General features: G+C 36.1%; 1 protein-coding gene across 15 annotated transcripts in view; it reads right to left on the reverse strand.

Moving 5' to 3' along the window:
• LOC133534604 (CUGBP Elav-like family member 1) overlaps window positions 1-19,933 on the reverse strand; it is a 506,026-nt gene that overhangs the window by 17,192 nt on the left and 468,901 nt on the right. For 13 of the 15 annotated variants that reach the window (XM_061873792.1, XM_061873798.1, XM_061873796.1 and 10 more), the window contains 2 exons: window positions 12,335-12,361; window positions 6,367-6,489 (listed from right to left, as the gene is read on the reverse strand). In XM_061873792.1, coding sequence (XP_061729776.1) covers window positions 6,367-6,489; window positions 12,335-12,361 — 150 coding nt within the window. The remainder of the gene's footprint in view (window positions 1-6,366; window positions 6,490-12,334; window positions 12,362-19,933) is intronic. The other 2 variants (XM_061873795.1, XM_061873802.1) reach the window with 1 other exon arrangement.

The following is a 19,933-nucleotide window of genomic DNA, read 5'->3' on the forward strand; positions in this document are numbered from 1 at the left end:
GAATACTAAACGCGTGCGTTGAAAAGTTCCGTTCTGGACAACATCAGCAGTTCCACTTGATCAAATATAACTTTTTTTTAATAAAACACCTAGAGATATTGATGAAAAAAAAAGACTATATGTATTTCTATAAGGTTTGAGGTGTCCATCATCAGACCTAGACACTAGACACTGGTGTCTAGCACAGATATTTCTTAAGAACCTTACTTTCTACAAACTTAAAAGTTCCGAGGAATTGTTCGGATTAATCTCTGCCGCCTCTTTCCGTCACCGCTTTACGCTACATCATTTATATCTTCACCAATTAGATGGTTGGCAATCCTCAACTGTGCATACAGCTAAACTATGAAATGATCTGTCGCATGCGGTATTTCCGGCCCAATACGATCTTTAAAACTTTAAGGAAAGAGCGTATTCCTATTTTAAATGCCGGCACCGCACTTACAATCCCTATGGTGTAACAGATGTCCATGGCCAGCGGTAATTGCTTACCATCAGTTGATTCGTCTGCTAGTTTGCCTCTTATATCACAACAAACAAAAAAAGAAAAAATCTCACGCGTTGAAGAGTTCCGTTTTAGTCAACATCACTAGTTCCACTTCATCAAATGCCACTAATGTGAATGAAAAAAGCTAAAGATATTGATGAAAATCCAAAATGACTATATGCCTATAAGAATTAAGGAGAATGAGGAGTTCCCTCGCTTTCTCATGAAACACATCATCAGAACTGTACTTCGACAAAAATGTTTCTTGAGAACCTTACTCGCTACAAACTTAACAACGAAGAAAAATTGCGCGCGCTGGAGTTCCGTTTTGGTCAACATCAGTAGTTCCACATCATCAAATGTCACTTTTGTGAATAATTCTTGATAATATGTATAACATTTAAGAAATTCCCTCGATTCTTCATGGGACCCATCATCAGACCTTTACCTTGACACAAATGTTCCTAAAAACCTTAGTACTTAAAACTTACTTGCTACAAACTTAACTAATAAAACAAATCGCGCGCGAGTTGGCGAGTTCCACTCTGGTCAACATCAGCTGTTACTTTTAGTCAAATGACACTTTTTTTAATAATAATGCTTGATATGTAAATAAAATCCCAGAAATTATTACATGTATGCCTATAAGATTTTAGGAATTCCCTCGATTGTTCATGAAACCCATCATCAGAACTGTACTTTGACAAAAATGTTTCTTAAGAACCTTACTTGCTACAAACTTAACGAAGAAAAATTGCACGCGTTGGAGTTCAGTTCTGGTCAACATCATCAAATGTCACTTTTGTGAATAAAAGTTGATAATAATTATGTTGATGAAAATCCAATAAGTACTACATATATGCCTATAGCATTTAAGAAATTCCCTCGATTCTTCATGGGACCCATCATCAGACCTTTACCTTGACACAAATGTTCCTAAAAACCTTAGTACTTAAAACTTACTTGCTACAAACTTAACTAATAAAACAAATCGCGCGCGAGTTGGCGAGTTCCATTCTGGCCAACATCAGCTGTTACACTTAGTCAAATGACAATTTTTTAATAAAATGCTTGATATGTAAATAAAATCCCAGAAATTATTACATGTATGCCTATAAGATTTTAGGAATTCCCCTCGATTGTTCATGAAACCCATCATCAGAACTGTACTTTGACAAAAATGTTTCTTAAGAACCTTACTTGCTACAAACTTAACGAAGAAAAATTGCACGCGTTGGAGTTCCGTTCTGGTCAACATCAGTAGTTCCACATCATCAAATGTCACTTTTGTGAATAAAAGTTGATAATATGTTGATGAAAATCCAATAAGTACTACATATATGCCTATAGCATTTAAGAAATTCCCTCGATTTTTCATGGGACCCATCATCAGACCTTTACCTTGACACAAATGTTCCTAAAAACCTTAATACTTAAAACTTACTAATAAAACAAATCACGCGCGAGTTGGCGAGTTCCATTCTGGTCAACATCAGCTGTTACTTTTAGTCAAATGACACTTTTTTTAATAATAATGCTTGATATGTAAATAAAATCCCAGAAATTATTACATGTATGCCTAAAAGATTTTAGGAATTCCCTCGATTCTTCATGAAACCCATCATCAGAACTGTACTTTGACAAAAATGTTTCTTAAGAACCTTACTTGCTACAAACTTAACGAAGAAAAATTGCACGCTTTGGAGTTCCGTTCTGGTCAACATCAGTAGTTCCACATCATCAAATGTCACTTTTGTGAATAAAAGTTGATAATATGTTGATGAAAATCCAATAAGTACTACATATATGCCTATAGCATTTAAGAAATTCCCTCGATTCTTCATGGGACCCATCATCAGACCTTTACCTTGACACAAATGTTCCTAAAAACCTTAATACTTAAAACTTACTTGCTACAAACTTAACTAATAAAACAAATCGCGCGCGAGTTGGCGAGTTTCATTCTGGTCAACATCAGCTGTTACTTCTAGTCAAATGACACTTTTTTTAATAATAATGCTTGATATGTAAATAAAATCCCAGAAATTATTACATGTATGCCTAAAAGATTTTAGGAATTCTCTCGATTCTTCATGAAACCCATCATCAGAACTGGACATTGATGTATTAAGTACACCTTAAGAACCTTACTCACTACAAGCTTAATAAAGAATACTAAACGTGTGCGTTGAAAAGTTCCGTTCTGGAACACATCAGCAGTTTCACTTGATTAAATGTAGCTTTTTTTTTAATAAAACGCCTAAGGATATTGATGTAAATCCAAAAAAAACTATATGTATTTCTATAAGGTTTGAGGTATCTATCAGACCTGGATCTAGACACAGATGTTTCTTAACAACCTTACTTTCTACAAACTTATCAGGACAAATCTATTACGGCGAGTGTTCCATCGAATTGCTCGGATTAATCCTTGCCGCCTCTTTTCGTCATCGCTCTACGCTACAACATTTTTATTTTCACCACTTAGATGGTTGGCAGTCCTCAACTGTGCATTTCTCTAGAAACTTCCTGCCTCATACAGCTAAACTATGAAATGATCTGTCGCCTGCGGTATTTCTGGACCAATACGACATTTAAAACTTTAAGAAAACAGCGTATTCCAATCTTAAAGGCCAGCACTGAACTTACAACCCCTATGGTTTAGCAGGTGTCCATGGGCGGCGGTAATCGCTTACCATCAGGTGTGACGTCTGCTCGTTTGCCTCTTATATCATAAAAAAAAAACAAAGAAGAAAAATCTCGCGCGTTCAAGAGTTCCGTTTTGGTCAACATCAGTAGTTCCACTTCATTAAATGCCACTAGTGGAAATGAAAAAGCTTAAGGTATTGATGAAAATCCAAAATGACTATATGCCTATAAGATTTGAGGTGTTCCCTCGCTTCCTCATGGAACCCATCGTCAGACCTTTACCTTGACACAAAGGTTCCTAAAAACCTTGGTACTTGAAACTTACTCGCTACAAACTTAACAAAGAAGACAAATCACGCGCGTGGAAGAGTTCCGTTTCTGATCAACATCAGCAGTTCCACTTCACCAAATGTACTTACTTACCACCCATTTATTTGAAACAGTACCTAGGTACTCCATTTTGATGCCGCCAGCTTGAAACTTCAATGGCCTCAGTGTCCGATGAACAACTTAAAAATGCTGAAAGTAATAACAATTATAATAAGTTGGGAAGTAGCGACCTTACACACCCGAGTGCTCCTGGGGAGTTCTGTTACCGGACATACAATAATAATAACAATAAATAAATATTATAGGGACATTCTTACACAAATTGACTGAGTCCCACGGCAAGCCGAGAAGGCTTGTTTTGTGGGTACTCATACAACGACATAATAATATATAATATACAAATACTTAAATACATAGAAACATCCATGACTCAGGAACAAATATCTGTGCTCATCACACAAATAAATGCCCGTACCGGGATTCAAACCCAGGATCATCGACTTACTAGGCCAAACCGGTCGTGAAAAAAAGAGCAAAAAAAAAAGAAAAAAGAAAGATATGTCAAAAGAAAATGCGATTTGGAAACGTTATTCGCCACTTAAAACACTTTATATATCTGGTTCACAGCATTTATTTGGTGCTGATATAATGCCTGCAATATTACCCAAGTACATTAAAATATGAATGAATTATCATAAATTCAAAAGATGGTCCCTATAACAGTTCATTTTTACATGGAAAAATGGCTTACATGTAAAATGTCTGTCAGACATATTTTTGGAAGTATAGTACAATCATTAACTTAGAAATATAGGTAACATTTCACGAATAAAAATACGGTAACACATATTTTTAATTATTTTTTAACTTATCCTACGCAAAATAGAATTGGAGAAACTGACATAGGGACTATCATTCGACACGACACGTATATTAAAGTATGAATCCGCTCTAAGTCCCCTTACATAGACAGTGGGAAGTAAAATAATTCTTGTTCTGAAAACAATAAAATGTAAAATGATTAGGTAGGACAATCCAAACTTAAGATCAGAAGATATGAATTTGTTCGACAATACGATAGGAAACTTTTCAGCATTTACATTGGCGCTTTTTTTTTCTTTTTTTTTTTGGATGGAATTGCACTTTGTATATATGCTACATTTTTTATATAATTTGGAGCCTTTATTTTCCATGGAGTCGAACGCTACATAGCAGCTATACGAGAAAAAATAATACTTTGATCTTACCTACCCCATGAATAGTGAAGATCATCAAGGAGCATACTCTCTGAGATCAATGGAATGGAGTGCCTTTCGATTGGAGAAAATTATAGCGTATTAGAAATATACTATTTTGTAATTACAATGTTGAATATTTTAAATTGCGTGTTTTGACAATTATTGTTGACAATATTACATTCAGAGTCATCTTGACATAACTTTAGAAATCCATAAACTAGTCTATACTTTTTAAAATGATGGAGTAAGACTGACGAGATTACCGCTATGTATAAATGTTTTACGTCAAGTAGAATTTTGCTTTAGAGCGACATCTGGCGTTGAGTAGAAAAGTTATGGCGTAATTAACTACAATTAATTAACTCATTAAATGGTTTTATTTTGGTCCCTGCAACGATTTGACCCCAGTTATATTATACGAAAAATAGCTTATAAAAATACTTTTCACATGATATACATGGCATTTGTATACACTCTTATTTCGCTGTGTATCAAGTAATTTTTAGAATGACGTTTTTTTAAAACTGTACATTGTGTCCCTTTAAATACTTTATCATTGGTGTTGATACAAAAAACATAAAGCATTTTTTATATTCTTTCGAATAAAATACGCTAAAACTTTTTATATCCCGCGTATAAGGAAATATAACTGCTTATATGCGCAACTTCTTTTTTTATATAGCTCGGTCCCTGCAAGTGGTCCAAGGTTGGTGCCATACAATAAAATAATACTACGATTAAGAGCTTTAAAACGACATATGTCTCAACAGTATACATCCATGGGACACTCCCCATACAAAAGTGCCCATTGTCCTTTATTTATTTATTAAGAAAGAAACAGTCTAATACAAAAAGAGTAAATGCATAATGTTTTAACTTTAGACACATAGTTTCCTAAATTTGTTATAGAATTATAGATTTTTTGGTATTTCATAGTTAGTATTTTTCTCGCGTTGATGTTGTGATTTTTTTTGCTTTTTTAACCCTCGTGTCTTGAAACCCTCGAAACGCTCACGACTCCACTTCTCGAACTACTCGCTGGGCTCGTAGTTAAATTTTGGAAGGAAAGCACTTGCTCGGGTATCAATATTAGCACGAGCGGTTAAAAAACAACTTTGCCCTCATAAAAAACCAAATAACTATTGTCCAGATTAAATAACACAGTAAAAGTAAGCACGCTCTAGAAGACTAGGATAAGAACGTACTGTACTATGTTGATAATTATTGCTCATTAAACATAGGTACCACAAGTTTTCTATAAATACCAAGACGAGAAAACAAAACACAAAAGAAAGTTGTATAAGAAAGTATACTTTTCGTGTAAATGTATGATTATTTTTGTCCAGCACTGTAGGTAGAGTCAGACCAAGATAACTCTGCTGCGATTTTGATAGCACAGACTGTGCAAGTGTTATTTTAATCGTCATAATTTAATATAAGTTTGATTACAAGTTTCATCTCGGTCTGAATTCACCTACATGACCTTATTTAATTGATCTTATTAAATGAAAAATTATTTTGGTTATGCATTAGGATACACCACTAAAAACCATGTAAAGGGAGCGTTAAACACTGAGGACAAATAGCCATAGGTACATATTACACTATCTGCTCATGTGACGAAATGTAAGTAGGTTTCGTAACGTTCGTATCGTATCGTACCTTCGACTTGCTTGCCCGCAGCAGCGGCGGCGGCCGAGCCGAGCACGGAGCCGAGCGGCGCGGCTGCGAACGCGCTGCCGAATTGCGCCGCGTACGCAGAGCTCAGTGGCTCCGCTGTAGACCCTGTGGACATTAGGCATTTTATTAACGTTATAATAGAATGTAAAATTGATGAATGATGATATTATTAACCTCGGACTAATCACGTCAATTTAAGAATAATAGGAACCTTATTACCAAGCCTCTCAAACGCAATTATTTCGGAGTTTTTTAATATCTAATCTTATGAAGATACCCCACGACTATCCTACACTGAGCCAGTGCTGCTTATAAGGAGCCTATATTACTTCGGTGTATGTCCGTCTGTCGCATGCATTTTTCTTAGAGACGGTGTGTCAAAAAAAGTTAAAGTTTACAATAGGTGATGAACAATGTGACAAACATGCTCATATTACTATTTATTTCACTATTGCTATGAGCATGTACGGAATAGAATAGAATAGAATAGAATTTGTGTTCAAATTACAATTGACCAATATAATTATTATCATGTAGGTAAATCCATGGCCACAGATCAAGAAAATGTATAACGTAAGACAAATAGCACGAATCTAAGGTTATTAGTAACAACACATAAAACACCGCTTATACAAACTAACGGAAAAAGGACAATTTCATGCATTAATTACCTTTCGTAGATCAAAGGTATTTTTCCTACTCTACATTTATAAAGCAAGACTAAAAACGGTTTATCACACCTATACACTTACTTTTATTTAAATACCTAAAGATATAGAGTATAAAATTTATTAAACATGTCATAATGAACTCTATTATGTGGACATACAATTTGATAAGTTACACATACGGAAAATATTCACGGTTATATACCTATGTCCATGATTATGCCACTAGGTACAATAAGGAAATAATAATGTAGGCAACCGAGGCTAATACTTTTTTTTACTTTTATTTAGGTACCACGGTACCTTTGTCAACTGAATATTTATCGGTTTAAAAACTGCTCGTCTTTTTCCTTTTCCGCTTAAAACAACAACCCTCTTTTACCATATCAGTATTAGGATAATTAATAAATAAGTAGGTAGGTACAGTAATAGATAGTGTCGGCCAAAATTACTATTTGATACTGACTATACCTACATACGCATCAGCCAAATTCATTTGTTGATCGTATGATCACATTGTTTTATTTTTTGGTAAGAAATATTTGTCTATTGCAAGTGGCGACTTTGCGACGACACAGCTACACATTTAACACAGTAGATTATTAAACAATTCTTGTATATTTGTTATGAGTAGGTATGTCACAGAGCAATAATTGCTCATAATAATTGTGTCTCATAATAATTGTGACATAGTTACAACACGTAGTATATACTTGCCATTTCATCATAAATGTTAATGTTGACTCGCTTGACACCATCCCACAACAGCACTTAACCCAACAGTGTACAAAAAATTAGTTAGCACTCTCATGCAAAACAATGGATGGTTAATCGACAAGAAACTCGTTTCAACAACGCAATACTCAATTTATTAAATCTAGAAACTAAAGCCACACTCTAGAAATAAAGATTTCAGGCATCAGCTTAATTAAAACAGCTAGAGAAATTCTTCTTGTAAGAATAGGTATGTATACATATACAGTATAGCTATTCTTATTGTTGGATACAGTACTGTGACATCAATACTGGTGAGAGACAGTCCGTCAAGTAATGACATCACCAGAATGGCAAATAGTTATATGTAAATTCGTTACTACTCTAAAGTATAACATTAAATCCAAAATTATATGTATTATATGTAATGGAAATGCAATGTGTTACTGTTGGTGTAATTCGCAAGTTTAGCGATAAAGCTGTAGCTGTTACTGCTATTAGCTGAAGAATACCAAACAACGCAACATACGAACTAAAAGCTGCATGGCGCTGATTACATGATCATCATAGTCATTTCTGAACCATGTTTTACAAGTACCTAATAATAGTAATAATATATCGACTAACAACAAAAATTATTATTTAAGTAGAGTACATACTATTCAATTATTAAGAGGAAAGTCGACTTTCGCTACCTTATATAAATTAAGTCCCCATTTTCCTCTCTGCATATTAATATTATAGTAGTATTTTTACACAATTTGATGTTAATAAAACACAGACCCTTCGTTAGTTTTGTTTTTCATTTTATTAGGAGGAAAATAGCGACTACGTTCGTATGGAGAAGCGGTCGTTCACATTCCTCTTAATGAATTTCCATGAAATAATTAGGGCACTAATACCCTGTTACTCAGTTTTTTCCAAAGGTACAAACTTACGTTTTTTTACGATAAACGTTGTCTAGGTAGAGAAGAAAACCTTGTTTTTAAAATATTGAATTCTATATTTTTAATGGACGTAGTGTAAAACATACATTGAAGCAATTATTACTAGTCATAATAAAAATAACTACCCTTAACATACAAATAAACATTTAAATACAACCAACTATTTCATTCCCTATCTACCGATGCAAATCAAACGCTTGTCACACCAAACCTCGTCAAACGAAACAAAGGTTAAAAATAAAATGGCTATCGCATGTTCTAGGAAGCGTTAAAACAGCCTGTTAAGCGAGACATATTTTGTATAGATATATGTAGATTCTGCTGGTAAAAAATACAGGTGACTGAAATATCTTTTGTAATCATTTGGTATCTACTTAACGAAGGAGAAATTGTAGTCAGCTATATATTTATTTCCTTTGTCCATGACTGCTGTGCAAAAGTGTATAAATGCCACCATCTCATAGTATATATATATACTGTGTTTGGTGCCTCGTTAGCCAAATTTAAATGTTAGATAGATTAGATCATTAACTATCTTTTCTGGCTACTTAGCCAACGTGTCAATCGTTAACGCTCCTTAGCGTACCGTAGTCATCTCTCTCTGTCACTCATCCATATTAGTTCGAAAGTGATAGTTACGTTTCGTTCGCTAAGGAGCGTTAACGATTGGCACGTTGGCTATGCGCCCTGACATCCAAAAAATCTTGTGCCCGTGGATATTTTTTTTGCACTTTTCAGTATTCATTTTAAAAATCCGTGGTCACTAGATTTTTTGATGCCGGAAAACATAGTCAATTTCCAACCTATCTTACATTTTACACATCCTGTATTTTTATTTAATAACAGTAAAAAAGGCTTTGGTTATAATTAAGGCTTATAAAAATTAACTAAATAGTCAATTGATACACATATATCAATTAACATGAATTTAGTTTTCCTGTAATGATCAAAATTCTTAGTGGCCCCTATTTTCTTTTGAGTAGTACTCGTATATTTACATACGTATTAGTAGAGGAAAATTAGTGGCAGATTTGTATGGGGCACCCTGCAACTTTTTCTTAAAAGACGCCACTTGGGACAGTTGTTCCTTAGGTCATTCTGAGCTGATTTAGCCCGGTTGACACGTGGTATCCTCGGACAGGTGGGAGGGGAAGGGGGAGGGGGGAAGGTACATCTCCCGTACTGCATTCTGGGCTCCATATCTGCCTCCATATAGCTATCAGACCGAATTTGGTATCGTTTTCGTATAACTCGAGGATGAGCAATTCATTTCTGGGACAAACTTTTTACCCGTTCTTAGAAAAAAACGGAGTAAATTAAAAAAATAACATAAAATTATAAAATAAAAAAAAACGGAAAAAAGTCGATCAGAATTATATTATTGCGAAATTCATAAAATAAAAAATATGATAATATAGCTCACTTATTCTTAAATATAAAAAGTATAACTTCAAAAATTCCCCCCCTCCCCCTCCCACCTGTCGGAGGTACCGCGTGTCAACCGGGCTAAATCAGCTCAGAATGACCTAAGGAACAACTGTGCCAAGTGGCATCTTTTAAGAAAAAATTGCAGGGTGACTGCCACTATTTTCTCTACTATACACCGTGTTTTTTTTTATTTGCGTTAATTTCGAGGGTGCATTCCTGAGCTTAAATTAAGTAACTTTCCCAAAGACACCGATATTCTAATTAACTCCATTTGGGAGATAATCAATCATATTTTTTTATATTATAAGGCCCTTACGTGCGTGTACACTTGCCTTAGGGCCTGTTTACTTATTGATTAGTGTTTAGTGCGAGTTCATACATTTGCTACTAACGTACGTACTATCTCGGACGATCGATGTTAGAAATGACATTGATATATCACAGTTTTCAATTGTTTGGTTGAGTTAAATGTAATGCCCGTGTTACAACAACGCTATATGCAACATTTAGTTACTTTTTATAAAAAATAAAAATAGTAAAAAAAAAACAAAAAAATTTTTTTTTTGAAAATTAACTATGCCATTTAGTTTCCTTAAACGTACTTACCGAAACCCCAGAGTTAACGCAATTCAATAAAAACACGGTGTATAGAGATATGGGATGACAGTTCACATTTTTCCCACGCCGTGTGATGTTGTCGCTTATATATTCTCCACCACGCACTACATATAATATTTAATTTATTTTGTGGAATTTTATTTATTTACCCCCTTATTCATAAACGTGTACTAAAGTTAAGATGCCGCTAATAATCATTTGTCCCTTTCCATCATACAACTACGTCGGAAAGGGACAAACGTTATTAGCGGCATCGTAACTTTAGTACACGTTTATGAATAAGGGGGTTAGACTGTACTTTTATTAATCAGTCCTATGTACCATTATATAAGCCATGCTCCATTCCATCAGTGCTATGTTCCATTGTATAAGCTTCGCTTAGTTTTGCACTAGGTACGATAACCCTGATAATTTATTGCGCTTTGGGGACTAATCAAATTATTTTTAACAAATATTTGATTTGTGTTTTATACTCGTATTAAAGAAAAAGTGTCGAAGCCCTCCAGTGGCGAAGGTCGAATTCGAACCGGCGCGCCACCCCGTCACGTTCATAAGGTTACGTCACGGTGGTCTTCAATTGTTTGGCTGAGTAAACTATAATACCCGTGAACCCGTGATACAATAATGCTATATGCAGCTATAATTTGTTTTGTATGAAAAAAAAAACAAATGTACGAAATTTAACCATACCATTTAGTTTCCATAAATTTATTACTCATACCTCGAAGTTAACGGAATTCAATAAAAACACTGTGTGTTATGGAACACATTCTTATCTCTATAGTAACAAAGGTGTGTTACAATATATTTGGCCACTTTGGCTGTCGCTATCTATATGATGCTGTCTGAACCTACGAGATAAGGTTTTAAACCGATTTATATAAGTTGTTAAGACTTAGAGCTCACTGTCTAACGCTACAAAAGTTGCAAGACTTGGATTCATTTAATTTATAATAATTGAAGTTTCTCGTATATGATATTAGTATTTAGGTAGGAGGACGATGATGAAACTTCCTTTTATATCAGAAGTCACAGTCACTTCCGACACAGATTTCTACCTCTACACAAACATAAATTGGTCATGGTAACACAGCTGTACATTGATATTAAACCAAGCCATCCTCGGATCGGCGATTTAAATGAGACCTAAAAAAAATGAGAGTAAATGTGAGAGCGTAAGGGATTTTTCCCGGCAATGTGCTCAAATGTAAAGGATTAAGTTAGGCCGCCACTGTTCGTACTTGTAATTGCTTTCTGCTCAATTTTACCTCAAAATTCGTAGAAGTTTAAATTCGTCCTTGTAATGCTCCCTGCCCACCTAACTTTGAAATCGACCAAGAGAAGCAATTTCTTTAATGTTAATCCAGCACAAATGGAGGTTTCGATTAGAAAGGCAGCTTAGCCAAGTTACCTATTTATTGTAGTTTGTTATAATAAGTGTGTTTATTAAAAATACATTTTTGTATAACAAAAACTGAATAGTCTCATTTAAAACGCTGTACCAAGAAATCAAAAACAGATAGGCATTCCATATAAACAAGGCACACTTTCGAATTCATAAAAACTCGTTTTTACCTGTTATGTTAGTCTTCCCGAGAAGACCTGAAGTGTGAAAAATGTTCATCGTTAGTAACGTTTTTAATTTGTTCTCAATTTATAAAGTCCAACCTGAAATAGGAAAGTTTGCAGGACAAAAAGTACGTTTTTATGTTTTTTTTTATGGTTGCCAACTTATGTAGGCTACGTCCCAATTAGGGATCTCGCAGGGTTGGCAATTAGTGTGGAATTTATTACAGCTTAATACCGCTGGTGGACGAGTTTCGGTGAATGGATGGTGAGGGTCCGCGTGAGGGTTGGCAGCCCTATTTATTACCCGGTTTCTACGTATCCTCGCTTTACCAATCCGATCCAATATATCTTTATTACCAGCCATAAAGAGTTGAAACATGATCAAAAGTTAAAACTTGTCTTGCTAACGGTCATCAAAATCAGAAACCGTACCGCAATGCCTTTTTATGAAGTCCCAGAGTTAATGTAATAAACGATATTAATACATTTTTGTAAAACAATTTTCCTGGTCCGGATTTGCTACGGGTAACTTTCAGATGAAACTGACTGACTGAGAGTAAAAAGTAAAAACTTATAAAATAAAAGTGATAAATTTGTGCTTTGGCAGAAGACAGAATCAACACACACACAGGTTACTCTTACATACATAGATTCAGTATGGCTGGCAGACAGTTATAGTCCTAGACGTACACCCTGAAATTGAGTAAAATGCTGCAAATGATGTAAAAAGTATGAAAATCGGTACGATAGATCATTAGGCCATTTGAATAAATTTGAACCGTAGAACCAAAAAAGAAGAGGAGTTATAACGTCATGTTTTTGTTTGATTGGTATTTAATTCTAAAAATATACAACATTACATTTCAGTCATTTTTAAAATTAGAAACAAAATAATTTTCAATACATACCTACCAAGTTAATTAAGATGAAAAAAAACTAAATGTAAATATTTTCAAACTTGCTTCCTTATGGTTAGATATGAGGATGTTAAGTATAATTTGGGGTATATTTTACAAAAAAAAAATTGAACGATATCATATCTGGAGAAGCCCAAACTTGGTAGGTTTTAAAAGTTATTTTCATCACACTTGCTCGAAAAGATCTTATTTCATGCAGGTGTGCTGAAGGACAAAGGCCTATTTTGTTCCCGTCGGAGTTATGGATTGTGAAAAAAAGGTATAACTCCCTAGGGAGTTATAGCTTTTTTTTTAATTATGTCACTTATTCATACAAACCAAGTAGCATAAATGAGTTTTACTTTTAAAATACTGACGTTTAATAATTTAATATTTTTGTTTGTGTTTAAAATTATTTGATTTGATTAATTTAACAGCCGTTTAAAATATTTTTACATAAGTTTCAATCGTGGCTGTATGCCGAATAGGTCTGTGCCTTCGATGCTTCACCTGCCAAGAAATTACAAAATGGCGGACGAATGTTTGATATGTCACCGTATTTAAGGATTATTTCACTTAAAATTTAGTTTTTTCTTCGCAAGTGTGATGAAAAACATTGTGTGTGACTCCGGGGGTAAGAATATTGTAAACTCGGGTCTTTAATTCTCTCCAGCCTGCGGCTGTCGGGAATTACCACCCTCGTATCCAAAATTTCACTTACCCCCCTCGTTGCACAATGTACTATTTTTCTAATTAAAAAAAGTGACTTAAATGTAATGATATGATATATTTTTAGAATTGGCTCAAAATAGTATTTTATGCAACAGTTGTATAAGAAGGGTCAAAAAAGGCGAGTGGCGTGAGTTACAATGTGAGCCGGAGCCATTGGTGTAAGTAAAAGGGGTAGATATGTGACGTTAATAGTTGACAAAACTAAAATCTGGTCCAGCACCCATTCATTTGCAAATACTACACACCATTATAATGTACATGTGCACAACGAGCAACAAGGATAACCAAATATAGTTAACAGTGCTGCGCAAGCGAGACCCCTATATTTTGCGTATTCCTCGAGGTGCAACAGAGAAAAACTAATAACATTATACAAATGTGTAGGCGAGACGTACATACTTCTTACATTGTCGTCTTAAAGTGATATTAAGTCATTTCGATTTTTAAAAAATATCAATGATTTGATATTACCTAATCTTAGACCGTCTCTCTCAAGCAAATATCTGAGCGAGCGAGTTACACTGAGATTAATATCAAATTATTGACTATCATATTTTTAAAGCATGAAATTGACCCTCGTTTTTTACTTCTGAAACCCTGGTCGACTATTCACTATGTTCAACTAACGTGTCGCCTCGAGAAAACCAGTATAACGATATGATCTCAGTTGATAGGGATCTCGAGGTTTCAGGGTTTCACTTCTGATGGTTTTTCGGAAAAGACAGGTACGCTTGACAAGAGACAATATTGTAATCACTGGTAATTCGTAGTTACTCCTGGTATTTATATATTCCAATCGTTCGCCGAGCGCACGACTCAAGAGAACCAATATAAAAGTGTGAACCTTGTTTATTCATAGCTACGATACGTATACGGATTCACTTATATTGGACAAGTTGTAAGACTTGTAAGTCATGGGAATAAGCGCCTTCAACGTCGGTCTTTATTAGGTAGCGTCAGGAAACAAATATTTATATAATATATACGAAATTAAAATAAATAGGCACTTTATTTATTTTATGGAAAACAATTTTTTTTTTTCGCTATATAATATACAATAGTTTTCATTTTTTTAACGTTCATACTCATTTTTAGTTAAAAAAAAATTGCAAATGTTATATTTTTTTAAATCATTCCCTATCGAAGTCGAAATTAGCAATGTCCCACTTTTCTCGATTTGAGACGGCAGCGTGCCGTTACATTAGAATGTTCAATTTAAAGTATTCGTTCTGATTTTCATCGTTTTCATTTTCATCACCTTAGTTGCTCTACAAAGAGGACAAATTAAAACAAATAGTCAAACGGTAAATACGTAGTTAGAGAGTTTCGTTCTGTTCATCATCAGCAGTTCCACTACACTAATTGCCAGTTTTTGGATGAAAATGCTTAATTTGTAAACAAAAACTACAAAAATCACTATATGTGTACCTATAAGATTTTAGGTGTTCCCTCAATTCTTCATGGATTCCATCATCAGAACTTTGAACCCGGGACGGGACCATCGGCTTCATAGGCAGGGTCACTGCCCACTAGGCCAGACCAGTCGTCATACATTTTACTTGACAAATAGAGATGATTATTATTTATTTCTTTTGTTTATGATAAAAGGAAGTAAATAAATAGGTTAAATTTGATTGATTTAATATCTGTTCTAAATATTTTTTACACAGTTTTCAACATACATAAATACATCTTAAAACTACACTATAACTCGCATATTAAAATTGTAAATCCAAGCTCTGGTTAAAAATGTTGTCCATAGTTTTCCTATTGTTGTACAAGTACTATTTAGTAATTTTTGATGGACTATTCCCGATATTTGGGTTTCAAGTTAATGCAAGATATTGTTTTAAAAATACTATCAGAAAAACTGGATTTTTGGTTAACAACCGGTTATTCGTATATTAAAATAAAAACCGGTTACATTCTATAGTTTCAAGGAATAGGAGCACATGATTTAAAAACTTGCATATTTATAAAAAAAATGCTGACTCTACAATGCATGAAGCGGGCATGCCTACTTGACACTCGGATAAACGTGTTTCTCACATGGGTAATGCATTATTTAGCTGTCGCGCTCACTCAATAACAAGGAAATTTTAAATATTATTTAGAAAAAATTATGTTTTCAAATGTTATAACAGTACTTACGAATGAAAAGTGATACCGTGAGCTTTGTTTTTGTGCTTGGAGCTATTGAAGCACTGGAAAAAGGCGCAACACGGCATTCTTTGGCAATATTTTATTGAATTTGATGACAATGTTGACACTTCAGCGTCTCCCGTACGACTAATTCAATATAGGTCCCGGAACCTATATTTTGTGGCTCACGATCGAGCGCCTGGTACCTCATCTACCCCTATTACGTACATCAATGGCCGGAGCCGAAGGCGTAGGCGAACATTGTAAAGGAATACGCCACGAGAATTTTTTGACCTACTTATACAACGTTGCATACAATATTTTTCCTACGAGTCAACAAAAATAAATCTTAATTTAGGTAAACAAATTACAGCAAAAGTATATAGCCAAGACGCGCGAGCATACCTTGTTACGCGCCCGGCCCGCCCCGGGCCGCGGCCGGCCGGTCAGCGACACCTCCTCGTAACTCATGAGGCCCTGGTACTTGCTACTTGCTAAATTAACTTTTTGGACAGTTTTTTCTCAATTTTGGCCACCGTAGCCTACGGAGGCTAACAGGCAACGCTAAGCGGTCTTCGTAGTCTATGGGTGTTGCTATATTACGGGTGTCACATGCGTGTTTCTGACTTATGAAGTAATTATTTTTACTATGCAACCAAATGAATATTTAGTAAGTTGGCAGCAATGCACTTAGTTTAAAACTGTATTCATTTTGGTTTTGTTAGGTTGGTAGCCATTAATCGCAGTAACGTTATAGCTTATAAAAGCACAAGAGCTTTTATGAGGAATAGACAATATAGACTTTTCTTGAAATCTTTTATGTATGTTCTTATATTCGTGTTAATGAATGCATAAATGACAGATCTCTACTGTTATCTGTCATTTATGCATTCATTAACACGAATATAAGAACATACATAAAAGGTTTCAAGAAAAGTCTATATTGTCTATTCCTCATAAAAGCTCTTGTGCTTTTATAAGTTATAATGTTACTGCGATTAATGGCTACCAACCTAACAAAACCAAAATGAATACAGTTTTAAACTAAGTGCATTGCTGCCAACTTACTAAATATTCATTTGGTTGCATAGTAAAAATAATTACTTCATAAGTCAGAAACACACATGTGACACCCGTAATATAGCAACACCCATAGACTACGAAGACCGCTTAGCGTTGCTTGTTAGTCTCCGTAGGCTACGGTGGCCAAAATTGAGAAAAAACTGTCCAAAAATTTAATTTAGCAAGTAGCAAGTACCAGGGCCTCATGAGTTACGAGGAGGTGTCGCTGACCGGCCGGCCGCGGCCCGCGGCGGGCCGGACGCGTAACAAGGTATGCTCGCGCGTCTTGGCTATATACATTTGCTGTAATTTACCTAAATTAAGATTTATTTTTGTTGACTCGTAGGAAAAATATTGTATACAACGTTGTATAAGTAGGTCAAAAAATGCTCGTGGCGTATTCCTTTACAATGTTCGCCTACGCCTTCGGCTCCGGCTCACATTGTAACTCACGCCACTCGCCTTTTTGGACCCTTCTTATACAACTGTTGCATAAAATACTATACAGTACATATGGTGCTACTTTACCGCACTAGTGCGAAAATTAGCATATTACGTTATAATCATAATCATAATCATAATCAATTTATTAGTAATAAAAATTACAGGTCACGGTAATTGCCTATATCTATAGGAAAATATAAAACATTAAATTAACACATAATATTATGGCTGATAACTGCACTATTACATGCAGAGTACGTTATATTATTTACATATTAGATTTTGTAAGATCACGGCTGTAGAATTCTTTATGGTCATAGAAAGCCTGCTCGATTAGCCAACTCTTCAGTTTTGTTTTGAAGATTGTGTTGCTGTGTGTGTTAACTATTTCATTGGGTAGATGATTATATACCTTCGGACCCATAACGTGCACGAGTTTGGCTGACTTGGCCAGCTTGTGCGATACGGCTGGGAGTCTTCTCCCAATTCGAGTGGAACGTACCGCATAACGGCGAGACGTTTCGTTACTTTTGCTCAAAACTGTATTTTCCAACTGTTCTCGCGCGTGCAGTGCTGCTTGGAGTATCAGCAGCGATGGCAGTGTTAATATGCCCAGAGACTTAAAGTGAGGCTTCGTAGACTCCGTTTGTGAGATGCGAACTATGGCTCGTACGGCACGTTTTTGGAGACGAAACACCCTTTCCCAATCTGCAGCACTAGCCCACAGATCTACTCCGTATTGCAGATGTGCGTGCACTGATGCGAAATAACAATTTCGCACCATGTCGCGGGGGAGGATCCGAGCCAGCCTTTTTAGGGCGAAACAGGACGCTGAGAGTTTACCACACACCTTATCGATATGGGCCGCCCAAGTCAGTCCTCTATCCAATTCAAAGCCCAAGAAGGTCGTATTTGTGACTTGATCTATATTAATTCCGTTCGCGTTTACTGACAGTGACTCCATCTGCCTACCCGAGAGATCGAAGTGAATGAAGTGAGTTTTTTTTATATTCAAAATGAGACCGTTACTTCGGAACCAATCTGATAGGCATGCGGCAGTCACATTTAGTTGCGCATCTAGGGCATCACAGGTCGGTGCGCACACAACCACCGCAACGTCATCCGCATACATGAAAATCTCGCCGGTATATATAGCGTCGGGTAGGTCGTTAAGCAAAAGGGAGAACAAGATATTAGAAACTGATGATCCCTGCGCAACGCCCATGCTGGTATGCACCGCGTCCGACTGCACGCGGCCGCTGTCTGCCACCACCACCTGAGATCTGTTGCGCAGCATGTCCATCATGAGCTCGAGAGCTCGATTGGCAAAGCCATAGTGGCGCAGTTTGTCTTCCAAAACGTCATGGTCCGCTACGTCGAACGCTTTAGACAGGTCACAGCATAAAACTGCGACTTGTTTTTTGCACTCTCGAGCCTCTAGTATTTGACGTACTACGTGACGTGTCAAGGATGTAGTCGAACAGCCTTTGCGATATGCATATTGCCGGTCGGATAGCGCGTTTGTTGCCATGAGGTGGTCGGTTATTCTCGCACTAAGGCCGTACTCGAACACCTTGGCTAGAACCGGGATGATGGCGACCGGCCTGTATCCGTCGATGGCCTCTCTCTTGCCCTTGCCCTTAAATAGCGGAGCTATACGACTTTTTTTCAGAGCGTCCGGAAATACTCCCTCGCGGATACACCGATTGTATGCTGCCGCCAGTATGGGTGCCAGATGCGGTGCTGCAGAACTGAGTAAGACGACCGAGATATCGAATATATCTCTCGTCGCTTTCCTTGCTATCCCGGATGTAATGATCCTATACACTTCGTCTGACGTGAAAGGCCTTAGTCTTATGCACCTGTCGGCGGGCGGGCGCGCGGCGCGCAGTGCGGCGAGCGCGGCGGGGCGCGAAGCGGGCCGCGCGCCGCTCGCCGCCGCTGCCCCGGCTAGTCCGCGATTCATAGCATCGGCGGCATCTTTTTTACATATAAAGTGATCACCGTTACAATCCCTGATCATATCCGTGAACTCTATCGAGTCATTGATCAATCTGCCTCTCTCCTGATTTATTATTGTCCACATCGACCGGATAGTGTTAGTACTCTTGTGTAATTTATTTGTATAAAAGGACGATTTTTTTAAATTAAGCATTAAGGTGTATTTATTATTCATGTCCGTTATTAAGTTCGAAATTGTCATATTGCCAGGCAAAAGTTTTCCAATGTCTATTATGTCAAATAATAATTTCTTAAATTCATATATGTCACTAGTTACCCATGAGTTCCTCTTATGATTGTTTACCGTGGTAAGCGGAAAACAAATTTC

Source organism: Cydia pomonella, chromosome 2 (assembly GCF_033807575.1).
Source record: "Cydia pomonella isolate Wapato2018A chromosome 2, ilCydPomo1, whole genome shotgun sequence".
Lineage (NCBI taxonomy): Eukaryota > Metazoa > Arthropoda > Insecta > Lepidoptera > Tortricidae > Cydia > Cydia pomonella.